The sequence below is a fragment of the Melospiza georgiana genome, chromosome 13, assembly GCF_028018845.1.
Source record: "Melospiza georgiana isolate bMelGeo1 chromosome 13, bMelGeo1.pri, whole genome shotgun sequence".
NCBI lineage: Eukaryota > Metazoa > Chordata > Aves > Passeriformes > Passerellidae > Melospiza > Melospiza georgiana.
In genome coordinates, this window is record NC_080442.1 from 17,397,220 (window position 1) to 17,423,983 (window position 26,764).

The window sequence follows — 26,764 nt, forward strand, 5'->3', positions numbered from 1 at the left end:
CTAGAAGGAAGAATCTCCAGAAGTGTTGGTTGATGTAACATGTTAAGAGTGGTGTCTGCTAGAAGTACAGGGTAAGCTTGTTTTGATTCCTATCTTGCTTTGAAAGTAGGCAAATGTTTATAGTGTGGAGAATGTCTCCACCCCTCCCTCCGTGGAGCTGTGTGCTGGAGAAAATGATGACACTGGATGTTGGTGAATTCTTACAAATCTAAACATAGCCCATAATCATAGGTGTGTCTGTGCAGGGATAAAAGTGTATGAGCTCCAGATGAAATCATAAGATCAGGTTTTGAGAGCTAGGTCCAACTCAGTGCTCACCCTTCTGGGTTATACTAAGAAGTCTTTGTTTCAAATCTCAGTTTAAAAATCTGTTAACTTGGCAGCAGGATGGAGTCTGCTAAAAAACCAACTAGCAATCTGTAATTCGTCTGAATTGCTGGAAAAATCCCTTTCTCCCAGTGGGAAGACAGAATTTTGTAGTCACTGTGTTTTGTTTTCAATTTTCTTTAGGCAGGTCTGAATGCATTTCCTTGCAGCTTCTATAATCCTGCCTCAGAGTAGAGAATATGAGGTGAGAATTGAGGGAAAAGTAGAACTCAGTCATCAATACAGTTTCCTAATTAAAATCCACTTCACTAATTCCAATTCTCATGAGCTGTCAGGAGTAGCTTGTATTTTGGCATATGGTTGTTGCAGTGTTTGCTCTGAGTTGGCTGTTCAGTTTTTATTAAGCAATGTGTGGCCTCATGTGCAAGACTTGCAAAGCATCACCAGAGAGCAGGACAGGGCGGAACTGGGTGCTGGAAGTTTCTCTCAGTATAATTTGTAGCCAGTTAAAACTTTGTTGCTGTGTGTCTGTGTGGCAGTGAGCAGATTCAGGCTCTCAGGGTGGTAGAGAAAAGCAGGTATGATCAAAGCTACACCAGCATTGGAGGGGAAAACATTTTCAATACAGGCCAGAGCAGCAATAATGGAGCTGAAGAGGCCCTGGGTGTGCTGTCCCTTGCAGGCTGGGTCTTTGCTGAGGCAGGTGAAATTGGAGAGCACAGCACTGCTATCTGCTGTTTGCCAGCTTGCTGTCAATATTTATTGCTTCAGCTGCTGCAAGACTTCCAGTCAGCATGTGAGAGAGAAATGCTTTAATGTCCTGAAGGCCCAGAGTACTCAACAATGAAGTTTTTTGAAGAGGAGTTAGGGTTTCTTGCAGGTGCAGGAATGCTTCTCAGCAGGTTCTTGAAAGCTGTGTATAAACTGTGTCAATTTGCTGTGGTTTACTTTTTGTTCATATAACTCCATATAATCGTGTTCACAGGTTAGTTACCTAGAATGAGTAAAATGAGATAATGTGAAATAATTAAATTAGCATCTGATTCTGTACAGAATCCACTTTAATAAATGCATTTAATATCTAATATCTGAGTGGGTTTTTTCCGCAGATAAAGAAGTACATAGGGTTTTTCAGAAAGACAAAATTCCTTATCTTGTGAGAAAGGAACAGAAAAGATTGCAGATGGCTTTCATGTGTGCTCTGATGATACTGGTAGATAAATGAAAATAATTTCTGTGTCTACATAAGTTTGTCTCTTCACATGAGGAGTTTAATGCCAGCTTGATCTCACTTGTCCCAGCTCATGGGTTGACTGAGGTGAGTGAACTTACCCATTGCACACTTTGAGCTGCCAGGGCTACAGGCAGCATCCAGGTTTTATGGTGGAATGCAACTGCTCTTAACCACAATACACCTTCAAGAAGTCATTCACAACTAACTGCTTTGTATTTGCTTTGCAATTCAAATAAGGTTCCTAAGGGCTCTTAGCTAGGGTTCTGTCAGGGATGGAGGGGACCCAGCACTGTGTGGAAATACTGCAGTGTGTGTGTATGTTCCAAGCAGGTTTAAATCAGTGATTCCTTAATTAAATGCTGAGATCTCCCCCTAATAGTGCAGGAGATCATGCAGTGTTCTCTTCTGTCAGGTTTCTGGTTGATGTTTCTGGCAGTTTGTTTTCTCATTTTTACTGTGTAACTGAGGGTCTGATGGAGAGCTGTAGTTACAGTCTGACTCCTGGTGGAGCCTGGTCATGGGCAGGTCTGGGCAGTCGTTGCATCAGACACTGCTTGGCCAACCAAGTGGTGAAGATGAAGATGTCTCTCTTCCAGTTTCAAACAGCTCACATTTGCATCTGATGTTTCATGTCAAAGGGAAATGAATATACTTGTTTAAACTAAGAGGTTTTCAGTAAGGGAAGTCTACAATAATCTGAAACTGTCTGAGCTTTTGCTGCAGATTCCTGGCCACTTAATGCAGTTGTGAAAACAGCCCAGCTGCCTTTCAAATGCATTGAGAGCCAACTTCTGTGGCTTTCTTTTCTCAATATTCCTTGCTCTTGTTGGGCTCCTCAGTGATGTAATACATTACTCATATAGTAGTTTATCAGAAGGAATTTATATCTATGTGTGAATCACTTAACTGGTTCTTGTTGAGACCTTGTTTAAAGTTTTTCTGGCCCTTCACTTAAACTTCTGTCAGCTGCATGTTCTAATTCACCTTTTTAGTGGCCTCTGCATGCAAGATGTTTGTTTGACAGGAAAATAAATTGAGATATTTTTGAAGTTTTGAGGATTTCTGTTATTAATACAATAATGGGAACAAATGGATGAGAGTTCTCACTTCTTTTTATAGTCATGGAGTATTTCACTGCAGAAGCTGTTGAATCAGATATTTGAATACATGTTGCTATCTAACACTTGAATCACATAGCTTTGCTGTGAAGCAGTGATGTTACTTAGGGTCAAGCAAGTTAATTTTTCCATTTGCAGCAATTGGCAAGAAAGAGCAAATGGTAAAATCTAATTATTTCACCTGTCTTACAGGTAATAACAAGTAACAGAGTTACTGCAGCAGCCTGAATTTCAATTTCTCAACTAAACCATATTAACTAACTGTGTGTGCTAGTTCCTTGCTAAGGACACAATAGTTTTGAAGTATTTGACAAATCAGTGTTCTATTATCAGTGCAGTTAAATTGACGTTTTTGCAAGAGAATCCAGGTGGCTGGGTTAGTCTTAATGGCTTAAGAGTGCCCAGACTACAGACATCACCTGCCAAAAAAGAAAAATGTTTATGAGCAGAATATATTTTGAATAATATTCTTGGTAAAAATGGAGTTTACCACACTAAGTTTAGGTGTTGGGGTATGGATCCTAATGTACTAAACTTCTAGTTTTAATGACTTACCTGTACTTGATTAGGACAGTCTTAGCTCTTGATTGATTTTAAGAATATGGACATCCAGATGGAGAGCAGTAACTCCGTTAGGATGGAGCACTTGTACTTGGATCAATAAAATGTTTTGGGCTGTAAGGAATTTCATTCTAGGCTGCTTTTAAAAGTGGCTGCTGGCACTGGAGAGGTCGTGGGAGTCAGGCAGTTCCTTGCCTGTGGTGCCCAGCAGCATTTTCCCCAGTTCCTTGATGCTGCCTAAGTTCTGCCTGTGTGGAATCCTTTTGCAGATTATCACAGCTGGGGTGTAGCTGAGTGGATTCATCTCACTTGTATGTTGTTTTATTATTTGCTACCTGTCTGCCTTGGATTCTGAAATGTTTAGATTACAAGGAAACTGTCTCCATGCATGTCTGGAGAGGACCTGCTCTGTGATCTGCTGTAGCTCCCCCACCACCAACAATTGTGGTTTATTTTATTTAAATGTGATGGAACTATTTGCTTAAAACGGTGCAGAGACAGGAATCATACTTTGAAATGTGGTTTTAATATCTTAGAAATACTAAGTATATATAGTATATACTTAGTATAGCTTTTAGTAATTGTTATTTAGAAGTTTGAACTGGTGTATCTGAATTTTAAAAGCAGAGATTGATTTTTGAACAAAGGCTGTGGCAGCCACAGAGTAAGAAACTTGCCACTAATCTTTGTTAGAAACACGTAGGCGTCTTTATGGTTTGCTGAGTGTCTTTCTGAGGCATGCAGGCTGCTGGAAGCATTATGTTGTCGTGTCTGTCTGGTTTATAATTGTTGCACTTCAACAATATGACTGCATGCTGTCATTTAATCAGACATCGAATAAATTATCAAGAAAGCTTTCTGGATAATTGTTCAGTGATTTAAAGCTTCTTATAGATCATTGATGTGTGTTCTCTCTTGTATTTCTTCTTGGGTTTCCTGTCCTATTTCCTCTAAAGGGGGGGTGCCTGTCACATGGAATCCTTGGGAAGACTGGAAACGTGTAGTAAGAGAGAGCAATGGCACAGCCTGGCACAGCAGGTAAAAAAAACCCTAGCAAAAAACCAACACAGATGGGAGTTGTGCAAGAAGCTTGGAGCCTGTGGCTTGTGCAGAGCATGAGGAGAAGCTGATCTATAACATCAGGAGGAGGCAGATAACTGAGGGTGAGCCAGACCTTGGGAAGATGTTTCCCAAGTACAGAACAGGAGCGCGCAGCGCTCTGCGTCACCAAGCCACTGTTGACTGAAGCCAACTTGGAAGCCAGAACCCATCTTGCAAGGGCACAGTGTGCAAGGAAGAATCTTGTTTATAATCCTCCTATTTTCCATTCTCTCATCTACTCACATTTGTCCCTTGCTGAGAACTCCAGTGAGATCTGGCATTGTTGGGTTTGAAGGCTGACTCGAGGAAGCTCTCTGTAGGATATAAGGTATAAGCAAAGCCATGGAATGCTGTGGCTGCCTTTGGATCCCATTACATTCCTGGAGTCAGCTGTAAATATTTTTGATTGCTGTAATGTTTGTTCAGGAACATGTGTTGAAGTTGCTGTCCTGTGGCTGTTTGTTGTATTACCTCAACAGTTTGTACTTTGCAGGCACAGGGGACTGTTTCCCTCTTCGGAAAAGGTAACAAAGAATTACTAGAAGTTTACTCACTAGTTAGTGCTCACACGTCATGGACTTCTAGAACTCCTGCTGCAAATCCAAAACATCAGTTCACTGTAGTACCAAATTGGCTCAGTTTTCTACAATAGGGAAATGCTGTGTTAAATAAGATTACCTCTTAATTTATGTTCTGTTTTTTTTTTTTTTTCCCAGTAGAAGAAAGTAAAATACAGACAGAAATGCCTTTTATTTACACCTTTCCTAGGGAGAAATCTGCTGTGGTTTCTGCTCTTTCCTTGAGAAAACTGTACCAGTTATGCACCAGTCAGTTTGAATATACTTAGCCCAGACTCTGCTTTACCTGACTGCAGAATTGCTGCTTTGGCATTTGCTATGAGGAAAGTGAAGTGCAGCCTGCAGAATTTGAATGCAATGTTAAAGAGAGTATTTGAAGGATAAGAGTAATAGATCTCATAACATTGCCATACAGTATGGTCTGTATTCTGAGTTATTTTTTCCTGCCTGTCTTAATTTCTATGCATTTCAAGTCTTATGTCAGGTTGCTCCTTGATTTAGCTCAGCTGGCACCTTGTTTAATTTTGAACTGTGTGTAAAATAGTGCACTGTGTTTGTGCTTTTTGGGTGTTGCTTTTGTGTGTTTATTTTTTCTGCAAAATAATCTAGTGTGAGATGTGGTTATGATAAGTCAGAACTTGTGTAGATGGATATTTTTATATAGCTTTGGTTTATGAAGGTTCAGTTCTTTACATGTAGGTTATTGGTTGAGATTCTAAATGGTTGTACAATAGTGTTCCCCCTCCAAAACATGCACACAAAAAGCTTCAGTACTCCTCAGAAAGGATGATCTACTTAAATCATGTTCTCAGAGACAAAAGGAAGATCAGTGCTCTGTGTAGGTAAGGATTTCTATATAGAAATGCCAGGAACCTGAATTTAAGTTTAGTTGGACATATTGTTGCTTATGTTTAAAATGCTCCACCCACTGAATTCAGCCTGGCATGACCATGTTTAAAAAAAAAAGAGCAGAGCAAACCTTTAAATTAATTATCTACAAAGGGAGGAAGAAGATTAGTGACCACATAGGCAAAAAGAAAAAAAAAAAGTATGCTGCTTATCTAGAATTTCACAGAAATCTGGCCAGGTGAATTTAGGACTTTGCAGCTGAGTTCTGTTCCAGGAACTGTGAACCATCTCCCGTGTGTGTACAGTGAGCAGCTCGGGGATGGCAGTGCTCTGTGCTCTGCTGATTGCCGTGGAGATAACCAGAGATGTGACAAGTGGGGCAGAGCCATTGAGAGCACTCGGAGATAATGAGCTGCACCTTTGCCAAATGCATGTTGCTGAGCAAAATAAGATTATCTGTATTCTCTGATCTATTGATAAAGTTAAATTGAGATGGGAGAAGTAATGAGCCAAGGTAGCAGTAATTAAAGCTTGAGTGTCACTGCTGTAACTGATGAAATATGAAGACTTCTGCAAAGAGATTTCACAATGATAATATTTTTTCTTAAAGCCATGACTTAACGGTATGTTAAGTGTTATCTAAAGATGCATCAGTGAGCCTGAAAAAGATTAATGAAGTATAAAGATGTTGCAAAACCAGAAAGTTCCGTTCTGGTTGGTAAATATATTAATAAGAAACTGAACAGTGCTGTGTAAGTATTTTATTCTCTCTTATTGTAAGATGAAGGAAAATATGAGAATTAATCTTTTAATTGATCACTCTATTAGTTGTTGTTCATTAATGACCAGTGCTGTGTGAAGGTGTTTTGTTCACCTGACTCTTACCCAGTCATTGTTAGGCTGCTTTTAAACCATGAAATTTATTTTCCCTGCTGAAAGGGTTTGGTGATCCCCATCCCAAGACAAATATAAAAAGTACATTTCACAGGGGTTTGTCTCCTGTACAAAGGAGTGCTGTTTTGTGGCAGCTTTTTGTTGTGGGTCCAGGGGTGGATAATTTAAAGCCATCTCTGGCAGACGTGTCCTTATCAGCATTTTGGAAGGTTCCTGTGGTGGCTCCCTTGGTTTGAGCCCAAGAGGAGCTGTAATAACACAAACGTGGCTCGGTGCCACTTTTTGGCCACATGGTAGTTAAGTTCCACAGCCATTACAAACTCCTGATAAGAATGAGGCAAATGCTTTTGATCTTGAAAAACATTGAATGTGTTTTATATGTATATTTTGCTTCAGGAAAGAAACTTTCCTTCTGTGGCTTATAATGTACAGATGTCTATGGGGTTAAAAGCTGGGTTTAAATGCTTTGAGTTGCACTTTGAGCTTGTCATTGTGAAAGCTGTCAAACGTCAGTTTTGCACTAATTAAATAGCTGCAAATGCTCTTCTGTTATGGAGCAATCATATCTAAACTTAAGTTTAGATTTCTGCATCTAGTTCATTACTTTTCCAAGAGCTGTAAATGGAAAAAAAGGGGAGAATTTATCTGATCAAAAGTTCTAAAATTGTGATCAAACTGACATAGTTGTTGTAAAAGCTGTGGTTCATTCACTAGGAAATCAGTCCTTTTGCCCTCAGCTTTTACATACTGGGGTTTGTTTTGTTAACAGTGTCCCGAATCATCTTTGTTTGTGGCTATTTTTGTATACCGTGGAAAAGGCACTTCTTTCAACAAATTACATGATAAATTAGGAGCAAGTTTCTTGAGAAACTCTCTGGAGCATGTTTTCCAGACAGCTATTCAGTCATGCAGTTATTTTCTTAATCTGTTTGTAGAAGTCTGGCAGGAGAATTCTTGTGATTACTTAATATTTTATATTCTACTTGTATCTAAAATTGGATTTTAATCCAGTATTGAAAGTTTAGTTCTCTTTCTGTGGTCTTTCTCCACTGTTAGCTCAGCAGTTTCCAGATCTCATTTTCTAACTATATGCTAATGTATTTTTGAGAATGCAATGATAAATTAGTTTAGAAAATGCCCAAGTTATGGATGGCACTAATAAAATAGAATTTAGTGTTACTTGAAAAGATGTAGTAACTATGTACATAGCTTGATAATGGCTGCTTTGGTTCCAGGGAGTATCAATTATAAATACTCAGAATAGGGTGATAGAGATTTTTTGGACTGAAGAGTAGGCCAAGAAAAAGTGTATAGTCCGAGTATTGAGTATTGTTAAATCTTAAGCCATTTAATTGAAAGTAACTGAGCAGAGTTCCTGGCTGCCCCTGGTCCTGGACAAGGCCACATTTGTCACATTGTCTGGAAATGCATGTGCTGTCATAGGTGATGCTGATAGTTCTGGAAAACTGGTCCGTCAGGTCAGGAAAATCTAACCTGAAAGTGTATTCTAGGAGTAATAAAACTTGTTTTGAAACAGACATTTGAATCTTCATTCATTTTTGATACAGTTCAGATTTCTGTAGTTCTGTGTGCAAGAAAATGGAGTTCCTCCACTTCATGTTAGACAGGACTGAGTGCATGGAGGAAATGGCAGAAAGAAAAGATGTTGCCTTTTCCAGCAACAGTCGATTTAAGGAGCACTTGGAAGGTGCAGTTCTTCAGCAGAGATATTTTTTGAAAAAACTTCATGATCTTTTCTAATTCCTTCAAAATATAATTTGAAAAGCTCTGTTACTTACAAACCAGGAGCTCAAAAATAGATTTGATTTTAGCGTGGAAGCTGAGACCATGTTTGGTTGCAAAACTCCACAAATCTTAAAAGTACAATTTATTTAAATTGTCTTGTACCAGAGATGTGCATTATTCTTCCCAGCTGAAAGAAACAAGTATTTTATGATGCATAAAACCAGAATATCAATAAAGAATTGTTTATGGTTTCCTGTTTTTTACATTGTCCCACTTTAAAAAAAAAAAAGTAATTTTGGCTAAGGGTTATATTATTGTTTTATAACAATGCTTGTGTATCACTTGGTGGCAGAGGACCTTGAAGCTGTGAGGCCACTCTCATTTACTGAGAGGCTCTGCTTGGATGGAGAAGAATGGCTTCTAAACTCAGGATGGAAAAAAGATTTATTTCCTAAGATTGTGGTGCAGCAAGTAGGGAGAGATAAATGACAGCATGTACCCTTGTTTTGGAAGGGGAGCTGTGTGATTGTTTAACAATTACATCTGACATTACTTACAGCAATGTATGGTGACAGGGCTATAGAAATGTGGCTGCAGGAAACTGCTTTGGGACTGGTTTTGCACACCTCTGCAAAAACCCCAGCAAGGATCTGAGTGTGCCTCTGTTAAGAGCAGACATAAAGGTATGTAAAAATCCCTTTGCTGGGAATTTTCATTTTCAGATTTAGCTTCCAGGTGGTAGCAGTGAGTTTTGGAGCAGGGCTGGTGGAATGCCTAGAGCACAGAGGTGACGTCCCATGGACCTCAGTGTGTGTCTGTGCAGCCATATCTGAGTGAACATATTTTGTGTCATTGGTACGGCATTTAGAAAAGAAAGGTGTTTGCAGTTGTGTACTTACTTTATATGGTTTGCATCTCTTTGAAATTCTGAAGAAGAAAATGTTCTTCTTTCTCACTTCTGGACAGTGAAATGGAGTCTGAGGATCATGTTTGGCTGTGTTCCACACAGCCCTTTAACCTTTAGATAAATTACTTTGCTGAAGACACTCTTTGACTCCTTTTTTTTCCCCAGCTACTTCTACTCATTGCTGTGGGGCAGGGAGAGAGGACACTGACATTTGTCCATTATTAGTAGTGTGGAAAAATGAGATACTCTGTGTTATCTGCCCTGTTGGTGTGCAGCAGCCAACACGTGTGGGACTCATCTCCGTGCTGCTGTGAATGGGAATTTTTATATTCTGCTGATGTGAGTGTGCAAAATGTCAGAATAACCAGCAACTGTGCAATTCAGCTGTGATCAGGCTGAGGGGCCATATCTACAAAAATATCTGCACAGCTCCTTTAAGACTAGCAAAAGACCTATTAATCTTGGTTCAGTACAAATGACTCGGTGCTGTTTAGTAAGGCATAGCCAAGGCTTGTGTAAGATGCATCTCTGCGGATCTGTGTTTTCATGCAAATGATCTGACGTCAGGACACTCGTTCCTTTGTGTGCATTGCAGTAAATGAGCCGTGAGGAGACGGGACTGTCAGATGGAACCTGTAACCATGGTGGTGAAATGGAAGTTTCAAGAAAACAGAGTCAGAGGGAAATAAAAGGAAATTAAATGGAAGGAGTATGATTCTGACACAGTTTTTCCTAACCTGTTCTGCCAGGAGGCTTCCAGACCTTGTGCAGTTTTGCACAGATATAATGTGTTTCCACTGAACCCTTGAAAGAATCTTTTTAAATAGGTCAAATACAGTTTCCTTGCTTTAAAGTTACATCTCTCTCAACAATCTGTGAAACTGAAAGCAATCTTGACAACAAATTCAGATGAGCTCCTGAGATGTGCAGTTGTGAGGATATGTTTCTGCATGTGGTTCTGTTGTCTGTCAGTAATTAGTGTGCTGTTTTCACGGGTTTTGGGGAAGGGAATAAATCCAGAAAATTTGGAATCATTTACTTTGAAACAAATAGGCTGTTATTTGGACAAGACAAATATAATTTTTCTTGCCTTTATTGCAAGCTGACATTATGTTCTATTTGAAGTTCGTAATGAAACGTGGGATTTTTTCCTTCTTTTTCTCTTCTTACTCTAATTATTTTGTTTAATCTATACCTGAAGTCCTTCTTTAAGACAAACTTATTTTTGCTTCTGTGTGCCCATGCAAGTAATGTGAAGCAGCTTTGGTGGCTGTGATTGGATTGTGTCACTTCAGGAAGTAGAACTTTACCTTCATTGAGGTTACTTTGTGTTAGTTTCAGATTTAGTCTCAGATGTAAATGTGGGTTGATCTTCATTTGTATATCAGTAGGTTTTCCTTTATTTGGGCAAAAGTGTGTTATAATCTACATGAAGTGGCTTTGTGAATTAAGAGCTTCACCTAATGTGTGTTTGTAATGCAACTATGATTTAGCAAAATGAAACCTTTGCTAGTTACATTTCTGATGGAACCCAGTGTTGGACCCAGTTTTATATTTTATCTTACATAGTTTTGTTGCTAGTCAGGATAGAAAATAAAACCACAACTGTGACATGATCAAGGATGAGTAAAAGGAAAAGTCACTCTTCTCATTAGAAATGTAAGGTGCCTTTGTCACTGGCAGTAACTTCCCTTTGGGATGTTCTGGGCTTGCATGGAAAGTGCCTTTTTACTGCACAGTTTTCTGTGATTTTGCAGCTGTGTCAAGGTCCTTTCTGCCCTGAGCTCAAGCCAAACTTGTGTTTCAGTTCTGAGCTGTGCAAATCACCTTGAGTGGGACTGCAGGATGGCAGGGATGCTGCACCCCAGAGCTGGGCTGCCCTTGGAAAATGGGGTTCCAGGCAGGGTCTGGTGTCCACAGCAACCTGTGGGAGGGAGGAGAGCCCGACCAGGCTGGGCACTGCACACAGGAATGGGGAATTTCTGAGTGGTACAAGTGCTGAGGGCTAAGGAAAGTCAGCCCTGGGATGAGGGAACACTGAACTCTCATAAATAGGGGAATAGCTTGAGGTTTTTATGCCTTATAGAGCATAAGCATTGTAAAAGACCTGAAATGACACCCCAAAGCTGTACAATGTTGGTGAAAATTACTGTTTCCCATTTCCCTTTGTGTGGCAGTGCACAGAGCAGATAACAGTGCTTCCCTGCTACTGTGCCTTCCATTATCTCATACAAAGCATTTGTGCATCTCTTATTTTGTGTTCTTTAGTATATATATTGCATAATCTCACATCATATTTATCTTCCTCTCTCCCTTTTCCCCAGAGTTCCTTATTTTATTCACTGCATAGACTTGTTTTTGAGTATGTGTTGCAGGAGGCAGAAAAACTCCACAAGTTCCTGATTCAAAAACCACCTAATATGCGGTTTATATTTTTATTACTCTTCCTGTGTTCTTCCTTGGCCATCCTAGTGATATCTACTGGTAGCCACAGATAAAATGCTGCACCAGATGGATCTTTGACTCGTGCGGTGGCCATTTCTGTGTACTGGTGATGATGGGGTGCTTTTAAAAGCAGAGCAAGGACCCTGGTAATTCTGTTCTCACAGAACTGTTTCAATAATACATGGGAGGTTTAAAAAATGAAGCCACACATGTAGGAGAAAACAAATTTTAAGAGTTGGTTAGAGATCCTTTGATTAGGTATGTTCAAGGGATGCAACCAGATTTTTCCAGAACTAAATTTAATGTGTGATCATAGCATGAGCTGAGAAATTTTTTTTAACCAAAAGTGAGATAAATCGATATGCCAACTGTTGTTTCCCTGGAAGATATTCCCTGGGTGCTGTTGGTTGTATAGAGGCTGATTCATCTGGTCTCCACTGTCTATTAATTACCTTCTTAGCAGCACCTTGGAAGAAATCCTTTTCATGAAGAAAACAAAAGCAGTGCAGTGTTGATGGATGTTTTCAAATGCTTTGCTTTATAGACAGTGTTATCCAGTAGACCAGTGGACATCATACTGTGTGTTGTTTTAATTTAAATTTCATTAAATAGTATTTCTAAATACTCTTGGGCGTTTTGTGATGTTTTTTTAAAGCAGTCCTTTGTTGCTGTCAGGTAAATAGAAAATGACATCCCTTCATTTTGTCATGTTCCTCCACCTCTGTGTTTTCCTCCCAAGAACATCATGTCTGTTTCCTCGGTGTAAATTGAATGTATTGTGAAGTGTAGCCTGTGACTAATCGCCTCTTGCTGTCTCTGCTCATTAACTGGCTGATGGTGATGTGGTTGCACCACTTTCTACACATGGCCTCAAGGATATGGCATGGTGACACCCAGACTAAAATATGCAAGGCTTTACTTCACAAGATGTTTTGGGTTGGGAAGTTAGAGAGGTTATCAGCTACTATTGGGGCTGCTTTTACCCCTTTGAATGAGTATTAGGTGATAATAAGATAAATAGGTTGTACTTATTTCATGTCTGTACATTCTAGTATATTCCTTATGTTCTAGAAACCATTTGATTTAAATTTATCTCCACTTTTCTTCAGCTAATGTTGTCCTACAATTTAAGCAATATGTCTGGATTATGGTTTAGCAATTATTTACTGAAAACACATTAGAAGTTTGTTAAATATCAGGTAGTTCAGTGCAGATTTAAGTGTGGTGGCACAGAGGCTTTTCAAGTTTCCTGCACATTTCTCTTGGCGAACAATAGAACAATGAAACAGGTGCTGGGCTGCAAATGGGTATTGGCAGATGTGGCACTTAGAGGTTATTGGAGAGAGAGAGAGAGGAGCTGTGTTGGGTCTCAGCTCTTCCTTGGTGTCATGGTAACCATGAAATACTTCTGTTGCAAAACTGTTTGCTCTGGTCTCTTTTAAGTAGGGAGATTCTCTCTTTCCTTCTCCTTTTTGTTTCCCAGTGGAACCCCAAGAATTGGCTCACAAAAGGAGATGTAATTTGGCTTAGGGACAGAAACTTGATATTCTCATGGCTTTGTTTTGTTATTTTTGTGATAATTTCAGAAGAGAAAACAAGCAACGCAAAATGTTTCTTTATAAGGTTTTCTAAAATATTGAATGGAGTTTACCAAAACTTGTAAATGTGTGAAACCTCAGATAACTAAAGGCCTAAAGCTTAGAGTGATGAGCACCACCCCTTTGATAATTGTATTTTTGAGGCATTCAGTTGGAAGTGTGTGAAATTATTGGTCATTTAAAGTCTGTAGTTTGTACGTGGAATGCAGCAAACCAGTGGGAGTTTAATTAGAAGACAGTGTGTAGTATAATACTTTAATGAAAACACTTGATTTCTCACTGAAATTTCATGTTGCACATGTTTTTTGACTCTATGGGTTTTTAATGATACTTCCTTTTTAGTAATTTGTACATTAATATTTTCGATTTTTTTTAGGTGCTTATAAGAAGAAGTAGGAACCATTTCTCAAGCTGAAGACAAAGTAAAAGAAAACTGTATCATGTGTTAGAACACTGAAGAGTGACATTTCTTGGATTAGTTTATTTCTGGATTGCTAAACAAAAGAAAGAAGAGGCGAAAATGGGGAGAAAGAAAATACAGATCACGAGAATAATGGATGAACGGAATAGGCAGGTGAGAAACAAGTCTGCATGAACAGGTCCATCAGTAATCTTAAAAATTCATGGAAAGTTTGAATACATTCATCCTAATTCATTGTTCTAAAGCTGAGCTTTGTCTTCATATATCCACAGATGCCCTTGCCAGAATATGAATAAGAAACCTCAATGATTTTATGTCTGTTTGAGGAAAAAATGTTATTTATAAGTAATAACTCTTACTATTTAAAATTTAAAATTGCTGTTCCTATTTAAATGGTATCCTGCTGTGCTAGCAGTAGAGTGGAGGGGTGTTTTAAAGACACATGGCTTGATCTGATAACTACTAGGAACACTCAGGAAGGATCTAGTAAAGATATTTTCTGTAGCACTTTGACAGAGGACTTTGAGGTAGCTGTGGGCAGTATCCTCAGTCCTTTGGATACAGTAACAAATTCTGTTAACATTCTGTTTAAAAGCATCGATTTGTATTTCTTGTAAGAGCTGTTTGCTACAAAAGTCTTTAAAAATTGTCAGTCAGAAGGGAAGAGGGCTCAAAATGAATGTTCCAGGGAAAGCTGCTCACTTGGCTGCTGGTGCCCTAACAGAGAGGTGCCCTGTGAACTTGAAAAGCACCAAAAATTGATGACTCTTGCTGTAATGTTTCCTCTTAATTTCTGAATTGCTGCATGAGATGCAAAATAAAATTTTAATTGGATACTGAAATATAGTAGTGGGATAACTGGAAGCTGTTGTTTTTAAGGCAAATTATTACAGGAGTGGCTTAAGGTCTTTAAGAGCAGTGCTGGTGGCTGAGGCCAAAGGTGCTGCTGGGCCAACGTCTTTTGTCCAGCAATGGTCCTGAGCAAATCCCTGTGGGCTGGAGATGCACATGTACCCGACCCTGTAATCCTCTTCCAGCTTTTAACTATTCTTAGCTCAGGGATTTCCTGAGCTGGATGTGGTTTCCGTATATTTAGTAACCATTAATGGGTTTTTTTGTTTGTTTTCCCCACCCCCCACCAGGGAAGTTGTTCAGTTATCCTTTGAGCCTTTATAATGTTGCAGCATTTACAACGTCTTTTGTCAAGAATCTCCTACAGGTCTATTGCCTGTTGTTTCAAGAAACACCATTTTATTTGCCTTTTGTCATGGTTCTGCCAGTTATTTAGCTCTTGTATGGAAGAGCCATCAGTGACTCCCTATCTAGGGTCTGTCCACACTTGCTTATTTTCTCTTAAAGTAAATTTTTTCAGGCTGTAGCTGCTTAGTTGTTTCAATACAGAATTTGTTTCACACTCCTTGCTCCTATTCCCTGAAACCTTCTGGAGTATTACTCCATTACTTTGATGGCCAAGGGACCCAGAATTCAGGGTGCAGGCAAAATATGGACTTGTATAGTGTTGTGCTGCTGTTTTGTTCTGTTCCCTTCCTGCTGTTTGATTTCCTTTTTTAACTTCTGAGCAGCAGCTTGACGTTGGGGTACTGTCAGAATTCCACGGGACTCTCTTGCTGCTGACACATCAGCTCAGAGCCCATTGTTTTGTTGGTGAGATCAAGATTGTTTTTCTCCCTGTATCACTTTAAAGCAATGTAAACTCTGAGAAGTCTATATATAGCAAGAAAAGTATTATTGGAGTTTGGGAGAAAGCCAAGTATTGTGTTTGAACAGCTTTAATCACCCAGTGACTTTATGTTTGATGTAGATAAATGTCTTAAGTACACGTAGTAAAAGTAGATGAATTAAGGACTTCAGTTCTTTTCAGATCTTGCTCTACAACTTAAAGCACATGGAAGAGATGGGAATTGATCCCACTTACTCCTTTCTTACATGAATCTGGATTAAGTTGGGCAGCCTTGGTTTTGTTCTGCTTGAGGAACAAATAGTGTTACACTTCTACCCTGACTTTGGGATTTTTTGTTTTTTTTTTTTTTTTTTTTTTTTTTCCCAGGAGAAATTGTTTTTTGTTTTTTTTTTTTTTTTTTTTTTCTTTTGAATCCCCATCCCATTGTTCAGATTGAAACAATGGAGAGGAAGAGAATCAGTGCATTTGTATAAAATCTTAGACCACTTACACCATTGCTGTGACTGAAGCAAAATAGGGAGATGAAATTCTAGTTTTGTTTCTGGCAGGTTTTTGCCTAGCACCTTTTTGGGCTACTTAGTGATGAGGAAGAGGATTTAAGCTTTAACTTAAAAGCAGAATTAGGCTTGCCTTACCCTTTTTCTCTGGAAACTCAGATGAAAACACACTGCATCTTTTTAAAAGGTTTTAGGGAGATTAAGTAGTTTTTGTTAGTGGAATCTTACTTTTTATATGTAGAGGTATTGATGGCCTTCATCCCCACTGGTGTCCTGTGGTTTTGGTAGCCAGGATATGAAATTTGAACATATTAGAATGCTCTGGTGCACTGGGCATTTATAAGATATTTACTGGAGATACTTTTTTTCATTGATCCAGATAAGGAGGGCATGCAGGGTTTGTTCTGGACTGAAAGTGTAGTTCAGTCATGTCCTGTCAGATTTTCTATGGCATGTCTGGCTGGTGAGTTGGTCACTCATGGACATGCCTGTGATGTCCTGGTTGGGTGTTTAGTTTGAGGTTTAGATTTTCTGTGTTTGCAAATAGAATGGGACAGAGCTTTACCTGCAAAGCAAGTTCATTTAACTTGTGTGGGAAGAAAAACTACTGTTTTGTCAGAAGCATCTTATTTCTGATGGGATTGTATGTGAGCTCAAAACAGAATATATAGACCATTCCTCAGGGGGATTATGATTGTCATGAGACTGTCATTGTATTATTAATTAAGCAGCTTTATCTTCTTGAATGAGCTGTAGGACATTTATCTTCATTAAGCTGAAGAGAATCCAGCACAGTAAATTAGATATCAAAGGAGCTCAATCTTGCTGCCTTTGCTGTCTCCTCCTCACCCATTTTTTTGCTAAGCAATATTAAAATAGTACTGGGGAAATGATTTACCTGCAGTAAGGAGACATATTTTTTGAGTTTGATGTGGTCCTAAATGGAGCAGGAAAAAAAGAGAAATTTAGAGAACCAAGACTGCTTTTGGGTTCTGAAATGAAAACTGAGTTTAAAATCATCTCTGTGTGTTGAAGTAAGGCTCAGGGTGCTGTGGTAGAGGGGTTTGTGCTAAGCACTGTCCAGGCACCAAGAGAGAAGTTGTTGCCAGCTGAGAATCTCGCAAGTGAAGCAGCCTTACAGGAGGTGAGAAAGATAAAATTCCAGTAAAGAAATGGAGGGCTTTTGTCCAGGATCCTGCTGGTCCTCAGTGGCAGCAAACCTTCATTCTTTTGTCTGAGGACTTCTCCAGGTGACACAGCACACACACATTTTGTTTATGATGCCTTTTTCCTGACAAACACTAAGCAGTAATACCTCTCTATACCTGCTCATACTCAGGTAATAACCTTTTAGGTGTCAGAAGAACAACAGCTGTGTATCCTCTGAGACAGTTAACATGGTGGGAAGAAAAGAATATACTTTGTATTATTAATGGTATTAAAAAAGTAATATGTGTGAGATAATGAGGAGAAAAAAGCCTTCAGGTGTGTATATACAGAAGAAGTTTCCCATCCATTTTCCCAAAAACTTGCTGTACAGCTTGGTAATTAAAGTAGAGACACCCAGAAAACAGGTTTGATTGTTTCTTGTGTCTTACTTCATTCCTCTCGCAAAATCTCACTGGCTGTTGTCTGTGGGACATGGGGATCACTCACCTGTCACAGAGGCTCGTGCTTGCAATTGCAATGGGGGGTGTCAAATGCAGTGACACTTTTATATCCTTACCTGCTGTCTTATGAAAGGAGTGATTTTTTAAAATTTTTTTTTAATCCTAACTGATGATCACTTCCATAACTTTCTCCTTCCCTGATGGGCAGGTGCTCCTGTGTGATGGTCTGTAATGGATTTGTTTCCCCACAGCAGTTCTAACTGGACAGAACAATTGTTTCTTGATGTTTCCAAGTGGCAGAAAACAAGTCAAATTATAAATGACTTAATGGCAGCAAAATAGCAATATTTCTTAGCTGTACATAATTAGGAATCATAGTGCATAGTAAGTGTTACTTCCATTGATTGTTCTGTTTTCTTTGATTTTATAATAATTAAGGTTGAGCACTACAGAAGAAAATATTGATACCTGGAAAAGTCAGTCTATTAAACAGAGGAAATAAAGCTAAATTATCCTATTCTAACTAAAACTCTAACTAAAATTTAACTCTTGGTAGTTATTTACCAGTGGAAGAGTTGGGGTGTTTTGTAATTGTTTAACTTAGTCTAATAGAGAACATTGGGCCCTGAAATGGGCACCAGATATTAAAGGCAGTTTTTGTGTTAAGCTGCATATTACAGTAGGAGTAAATGCTGTAGGCTCCCTCAGTGTATACCTTGATTGTTTTCCTTCAAACCCTTGTCATGTGTTTAAAAAAAATAAATCAATCATTCTTCTTTCTTCTCTAGGTCACCTTTACAAAGAGGAAGTTTGGATTAATGAAGAAGGCCTATGAGTTGAGTGTGCTCTGTGACTGTGAAATAGCACTCATCATTTTTAACAGCTCTAACAAACTCTTTCAGTATGCCAGCACTGACATGGACAAAGTTCTACTAAAATACACAGAATACAACGAGCCCCATGAAAGCAGAACCAACTCAGATATTGTTGAGGTAACAATCTGAGAAGACACATCAGTCTTCTTATCTCCTTAATAATTAAAACATAGAGCAACATAGAGCATTTTAAGATATTTTAATCAAATGCTTTTAAGTTATTTAATACTGTGTTATAAAATGTAAATTACTGCTTTTAGTCTGGTTTCTCTAAGGCAATAACTTCTCTTTACAGCCATGTTGTTTTCCCATCTGCCCTCCACCCCCTGCCAGTTTCTGGGAAACATGTTTGATTTCAATCACATTTGGCAATGGAAATAGAGGTGTGAAAAATGGTTGTTTTTCTGGGGAAGGAGAGGGAGAAATGTTCAAGGTTTTAATGGGGAGAAAAAATTGACTGAGTGGGAGAGAAAGGTCAGAAGAGTGCCCTCAGCCTAACAGACAATTATAGTTGGCCCCTTTTCTCCTCTGAGGTAGTAGCCACTTTACCAGTCATATCTTGAACATGGATCAAATCAGCCACCACCTCTGCTGCCCCTTGTTCAGCAAAAAAAAAAAAAAAAAAAAAAGCCAAAAAAAGCCAATCTGTGGAATAAATAAACGAACTTAATTAAATTTGTTGTCCAGTGACTGACAATTAAAATAGCAGCAGAACGACTGCAGTTTCTGCAGTAATAGAAGAACGTGAATATATTTACTCCAAGGTATTGGTTTCATCTACTTTTATAATGCTTGAGCTTTAAATAGAAACTCTTTTCAGTACATAATTTCTAAATTAGGTGCAGTAGAATTCAAGGATTTTCTTGGCAATTGGAGCCTTGATGTACTGTAACTGCATTTCAGAGCATGTCTCCAGTAGTCCTGTAAATAGACCAAAACAGGTGGCTGACTTAAGGGTTTAATTTAAATTCTGAAGTTGTCTTCTGAACAAATGCCTCGCTTTTTAGGAATGATTTCAGAATAATGATCAGCCTTGAATAGCTGAAGAGTCTATTGCCAAGGGGATCAGAGTACAGGGATGGTACTAGCTGATCTTGTACATGAGTGTGCAAGCAAAAAATCAGATTGACAAAACTGAGATACAGACAAATGCTTTATATTTCTTTCTGAGAAGATTCTCTGCTAATTTGTCAACTGTCTTTTATGATCAGAAAAAAACCCTCCCCAACTTCTGTCTTCAGCACTGAGTTCTCAGGAGAGGGATAATACAAGCCATGAAGAGCTGAAGGCTTAGTCACTGGATTAGCATAAATAAGGGATGGCCACTGGAGAGGAAGGGAAAACCTAATTCCTGCAGAATGAGCTTTGGATGGTGACAGACATGGGTTTGAGACAGGGATGCAAGTTCAGCTGGGTTTTGTTGTGCATGCAGGGCCTCTCTGTGTTGTGACTCATGGTAATGGTGCTTCTTCACATCACGAGGACTGAGGACCTCATCCAGAATATTTCTGTGCAAGGCTGCTTTTTGGGGTTCCTCTTGTTGGTGGGTTTTTTTACCAGAGTCAGTTTGACCCCTGACTGGTACATTAAAAGTGCACTTAGCACCCCAGGGCAGATGTGCTCTGGGGGAACATGCAGGGACTCATCTGCAGATTCTTTCTAATTTTCTGCTCTGAATTTAATGTTTTATGATAGTATGAAATTCAGGACTTTATTCCCATTTTTCAAATACAGTGTAATTTAGGAATGCAACCTCCTATCTTTTCAGATAAGCCCTGTGTGCTCTTTAGCCTGGTTGTGAAATATTTTTGGGTTTTTTCTTTCTGGATTGATGGGTGCTTGGAGTGTGATAGATGTTTAGTGACATCACCAGCATTTTGGAAACATGCTGAAAGAACACTGTAAAATGGCTTCTCTTTTTTTGTAATGACATTGAAATTCTATTTTAACAAATGAAAATTACTGCAGCAAAGCACCTAAAATCTGTCAAGTTCATACTAAACTGAATTGTAAAAAGTAATTCCATTGTATGGAGTTACAGCTAATGTATAGATGTTTAGTAATTAACTTGCCTCCTTGAATGTGACAAATGGCATTTATTGGGACATTGGCTCACCATGGAACTATTCTGGAGCCACTGTGGTCCTGATGTGCATGACAGGAGGGTGAGTTTTCCTGGGCTAGAAGGAAGGTAATTCCACACAGCTCAGAAGCTGGGTGAGGGTGGAAACAAATCTGCTGCTACTCATTTCCAGTACTGGGTAGATAGCAATATTGTAAATGATTAAGTGAAATCGATGAGACATCTTCCCCTTGTAGTTGTCTCCTGCTTGGTTTTGGCATAGGAATTGCTTTCATATGCCCAGAGCCTGGTGTCTTCTGTTGCTGCTGGAATGTTTGTGAAAACATAGTGGGAGGGAGAGCACTGGCATCTTAAATGAATATTAGAAATTTTTTTTTAATGCATGCAGTTATGTCTTTCACTGAACATGTTATTGTAGATGGCAATGATCTGTTGCTGTCCTGTACCTGTTCTTTCATGAGGTTACTGGAGTGGAAGGTAGTGCTCTTGCACAGCATAGATGTGCCATATAGAGATACTGAAAAGAATGAAATTTTTATTCAGTGTGTGCTTTGAATTCTTGCAATACTGGGATCATGTATTTGGTTTTACAAACCCATAATGGCACAGTTGTAGATTGTTATGCTGAAGTGCTGTCTGTGATTTGAAGGACTTGCTGTAGGTGTTAAAGCATTTGATGCTTTAATGTTCACGGACTTTTTTTCTGTAACAGATTATTCTTGACAAGTAATTATTTTTCCTGAAGAAAGAAGTATTTCTGCAAAGTAAAATGGGAAGAATTTCAGGTTTTATCAGGATTCTGTATCCATATGGTCATCAAAATGTTTTCATGTATAAAAGACAATTTGAGACCTTGAGCATTCATTGTTTTAAATCCAAAGGAAAAGAGGGAGATGAACAGGCACTGTATATTTTCTTTAGTGCAGGATGTTAAGATTATTGCAGGCTATTTACAATAAGATATCACTTCCATTTTGGGTCCTTCTGCCCCTCAGTAAGGCCTCAGAAAGCAGCAGTTGCACAGTTGTTCCCTCTCTCCCAGCCTCACTTCTGGGAGTCAAGGGCTGAAGATGGCTCTTACTGCCTGTTTAGCTCAGCTTTTTATCTTTTTTCCATGTTTTAATTTTCCTTGACTGATACAGAAAACAAGGGTTTATTTCACCTACACTTGGCCATGGTGGGTTTTGCTTGTTCCTCATCTCACCTCATCAGACTGAGGTGATTTGATTTTTAGGAGCCTGTGTAAAATGTGACCTACTTTCCCAGTTGGCATCTGTGCCCAGGAGAATTCCGGGTGGGTGTCAGTTAATGAGCCTCTCCTGTGCTCTGTAGCTCAGTGCTGTTTTCAGTGTGGAGTAATGTGCTGAATAAGGCTTAGGTTATACCCCAGATATTGACAGCTGTCCTTGAAATAGGTAATGATCTGTAATAAAAATTGTAACTAGAAAGTACAAAAAAATCTCTTAAACTATGGCACATAATTATTGCAGTTGTGCTCGTTCTTGTGGAAGGACTGCTCTGGTGTAAATTCCAGCAAATGATTTGGATGTTTTTATTAAATACCTTACCATGGGAATAGGTGGCTATAATGGGCAGTAACATTTTTGATGGTTTGGTGTGAGAGTGGATTTGTCATAGTTCAGCCAAAGCAGGTAAATGACCCTGCTGCTGCTTTCAGCAGGGTCAACAAGCCGGTTTAATCTTCTGCTGGAATCAGCTGTTTTCTTGCATTAAAATCCATTTCATCTCTGCCTTTTCACCAAATGTTAATGGAGCTGTTAGAGGAGCAGTGCATGTTGTGCAGTCAGGAGCATCTCAGGGATCAGAGCTGGGATTGTTGGCTCCTGGCTCCGAGTGAGCACGGAGAGCTCAGCTGCACGTGGAGAGCCTGCAGCAGGAAGAAGCAGATGCATCTCCCCAGCCAGATGGAGCATATGCCAAGAGACAAGTGTAACAGTGTGGGGAGCATAAACAGAAAAGTTGGTGTTGAAACACTGTGTTTATAAACCAAAAGCTCTCTGGTTTTGTTTTTCATCCAGCTTTCTCCACCTCCCAGCATTGCTTCTTTTCCAGGCTGGGAATAACCAATGTGTATTTTGAACTGTTGTTGGTGCGTAGTAGTTTGTTTTGGTAGCACTTGAATTGGTTCATTGCTTCCTTTTTTTTAAATTTGGGTTGACTTCATGTGAAAATGAAGATCTGGGAATTGTATCTAAATATATACTTGGATGCACACATACAAAATTAGATGAGAATGACCTTCAGTTAATTGATCTTGTTTCCTTCCTTGGTGGATACCTGGTGTATCCGATCTAGATAAGGATTTGCAAAGCAATTTGGGCTTCCGTATCTTGCTATTCAAAGCTAAAAAGTAAGATGGTGGAAACTGGGCCAAATTCTTAAATAATTATTCCTTTGAAATGTTTTATAACACAAGCTGCACCATAAGTTTTTAAATTTATTTTTAAGAAGAAAGTGCCCTGCAACCAAAAAAATGAAAACTGATACTGAATGTATGTGACTAAAATCTCCAAATCTCTGTGAAATATCAGCACAGCTTTACAGAACTGTGAGGTGGCACCAGGAATGCTGATGGTTAAACACACACTGGAGATTGGAGGGAGGCTGGCACTGAGATGTGTTAACATTGTTTTGCATTCCTGCCTATTTGATAGATGGAGAACTGCCAGAAGTGAGCAAAACCTGGGGGAATAAAGAAAGAAAAAAGCTTTGGGCTGATAAAAGAACATGTATTGGTGTAGTATTATGTATTTTTGTAATTCAAACCACTTGATTTGGTCTCCAAACACTGTGGGAATAAGTGGTGCACATTTAAAAGAAGGAAGAAGCTTAAAAATTATTTCAGTGAAGGAAGGAAAAGACTTGGTAATCTGCCCATGATGCTGAGAAAATGTAGGCATTATTGGGCTTGATTTGCTAAATGATTATGTAAATGTAATTATACTGCATATAACATTTCAAATAATTTGAGATGGCACACAAATACCTTTGAGACATTTTAAGGAGGTGGTTGAGGAGGATTTATGTATGGTTAAGGACTAAAATTTTCTTTTAGCTTACCTTAAAAAGAGGGAAAGTGCTTGAAAGCTGAAGTGGTCTGGAATGAGTCATCAAAAGCTTTTATATATATGTATGTATACATACATATATATACACACACATATGTAAATTTTTATGTGTCTGTGTATAGTGGTTTGAGTCTTATTTTTTTTCTGGTAGAAAAAAATAATTTTTTCTAGTATTTTTTGCTATAAACCTGACTTATAAACAGGTTCTACCTAGGGATTTTAGTTCCCGCTCATGGTTTAGGAAAAAACTACCTTGAAAAATTTAAAATGTGGTCAAGATAGCACATATTTATTTTCAGTATTGTGACAGAAGACAACTGTGCATTTTGTGCTGAACAGAACAATTGCCCCTCCTGATGATGTCTTTGTCTCTCATTTCTCTCCCCTCCTCTTTCTTTTTGGTTTGGGAGATTAAATTCAACTCTTAATTCCCACAGTATTTTTTGTAGCTGTTTACTGTTATTGATTTTTCCATATCTTGCATTTGGTAATACCGTTTTACTCAACAATGTTATTTTAATTCTTTGGCTGTGCTGAAATTGCTTTGTACATACACATGATTAACGTACCTCTTTATTTATTTATTTCAAAATATCAGATTACTGGTGACTTTAGGCAAGCTGACAGTACTGGCAAAGAGTTGTTGTTCTGAGTTAATGTTTTGCATTCCTTCATTGCTGATATATAAAGAATTTTCAGAAGTAAGATAGATTTTTGTTTTTGAAGCAGCTTTGGTTCGCCTGCAAATAATCTAAAACTGTGCTTCCCTTGTATCTAAAGCAGTGAATAAATTTAGTGTTTTAGGGTTAAGAATACATTATTTCTTCTACCTCTTTAAAACACTGCCGGTGCCTTAAAATTACCGTGCTCTGCTGGTATTCTGAATTTTGATGAATTCCAGATTTAGTCACTACTTAAAGCATATAGATATTTGAAGTTTGTCTAGAATGCATCTTTTTATAGAAATTTCTGAAGTCTTGCTAATAATGACTGTACTTGGCTGCTGTATTGCCAGCAGTGATTTTATGTAGCTGCAGTTCAGGGTGCTCTCTGTCCTACGCCAGCCCTGTCACAGTTACACCAGTGACATGACTTTAAAGCTGTGAACTGAAATTCGCTGTGATGTTCTCATTTTTTAATAAACTACCAGAAAAAGCTGATCACTGAGTGATGAGTGGCAGCTGACTTGGCTGTGCATCATTACAATCTCAGATTGGATCGGATGCTCCTCTGGAGGCTGTGCTGCTGGGAGGGCCAGGATCCTAAATCCCTGTCAAATACTGCTACAGAGCTTTTGTGTGCTCTACCAAAAATTGCTACAGAATCAGCCCTGAAATGGGCAGGGACTGGATTCTCCTCTGTCTGAAAATTGGTTTTTTTTTTTTTTTCCCAGCTGCACAAGCAGTGTTTTTCCAACTGTTTCTGCTCTGTGTTAAGAGAATATTTTTATTTTTGAAATTTATAGGGCAGACACACAAGGTCCAGTTCTCACACCCACTGCTCGGGAAACGCTTGTCAGAGATTGAGTTCTGGGTTTAGCTGTTCTGGAGACATTGTGTCAAGTAGGATTGAAAATTGACTCCAAGAAAATCCGCAACAGCTCATTGCTTGTTAGTGCTGGAGTTCATGCAGGCAGTCACACAAAGACATAATTATTGTATGAACAAGTTCTTCAAGCTGTGCTGGTCTCGTGTATTCTGCAGCCCTTGTGTTGCTGCAGAATTCGGTGCTTTTGAAATTCTGTAGTGACAGAAAAGTGTATTTTTACTTTGCAATTTCAAAGTGAGGACCATGGCATCTGTTGATCAAGAGAGAGTGACTTTACACAAGCTGTGCGTGGAAAGAATAGACCCAGAACAAAGCATCTCCTGCAACTACAGCAAGATGAAGGACTGTTCTTTGTGTGGTAGGCTTGATTTCAGAGGACACTTAATGTAATCCCATCTTTTGACTTTGCTACAAGACTTGTGTCTTGTGGCAGGGATTATCCACCCTGCAGGAGGGACAGCAGCACTGCAGCCTCTTGATCGTCTCTGTTCCTCACGTTCGTGTTTGAACATGAGCTGCCCAAAGGAGGGGAGGGTCATCTCCTGTGCTCCACTACTCCCTGCCTTTTGGCCCTCACCATGTCTGCACTTTCTAATATGTTGCTTTTGAATAATTTTAATGTGTGGGCCACGAGCTGATGGTGCTTGTGCAGCAGAAGGCTCAGGGAGTTTGGGCCTTGTTCCGTGCCAGGGTTTTACTGCAGGTGCTGTGGCCCATGGGGGCTGTAACACTCAGCACCCACCTGGACAAAACACTTCCCTTGTGATTGCTCCTGGGGTGGTTTGGGGACCAGCTGCACCTGAGGAAACAAAATACTGGTGGTGGCAGTTCCTGGGGTACAGACCTCTAAATACCCTGACAGCCTGTCACATATGACAGGTGACACACAACATGTGACATGCTTTTCTTTGCAATACTTGCAGGCAAGTGCACATCCAGTTCATTTAGTGACTTACTCAGTTTTTTTTTGGTACATCTTATTATGTCACATCAGTGATATGATATTTCAAATGGGAGCCCTGTATGTCATAGTGTAGACTGTGCAATGCTAGGCAAGTTAGTTCAATTGGCAGTAGGGCGAATTTTAATTTAAATTTTATATTGTACTGGAAATACAAGGTAATTTCAACAGGAAGTGAATAATACATTTTTTATTAAAAAATCCCAAATATTTTGGGAATGTTGTGAAGATTTTTTAGATCAAAGCTGTTATACATTGTCCCATTGTAAACTCTTCTATAACTGTAACAAATGGGTACCATTTAAAGCCCTGCTCTTTCCTGCAAATAAATTAAAATTCAATGCTTGCTGATTACAATGACTTCAAAAAGAAAAAATCAAGCATTCCAGAGCCAGTTTTATCTAATGTTGACATGAATTACATGATAAAGCTTACTCAAATTTCTCTATCCCTGATTCCTGTACAGCCTTTTCTTTCTACCTCTTAAGGTCTCACCTTTGATTTCTCACCCCTTTTCACATCAAGTCAGGACAGTCTTCAAAGTGGTGCTCTGGCTTTTGAATAATTTGCACTAAATGGAGGCTATGCAGAAAAAACTTGTTAAATGTATTGTGTTGACA

At 39.0% G+C, this 26,764-nt stretch overlaps 1 protein-coding gene across 5 annotated transcripts in view; it reads left to right on the plus strand.

Annotated features, from left to right (window-relative positions):
- MEF2A (myocyte enhancer factor 2A) overlaps window positions 1-26,764 on the plus strand; it is a 78,280-nt gene that overhangs the window by 19,887 nt on the left and 31,629 nt on the right. For all 5 annotated transcript variants that reach the window (XM_058033809.1, XM_058033812.1, XM_058033811.1 and 2 more), the window contains exons 2-3: window positions 13,735-13,932; window positions 18,377-18,580. In XM_058033809.1, the coding sequence (XP_057889792.1) occupies window positions 13,879-13,932; window positions 18,377-18,580 (258 nt within the window). In that variant the 5' untranslated portion in view covers window positions 13,735-13,878. The remainder of the gene's footprint in view (window positions 1-13,734; window positions 13,933-18,376; window positions 18,581-26,764) is intronic.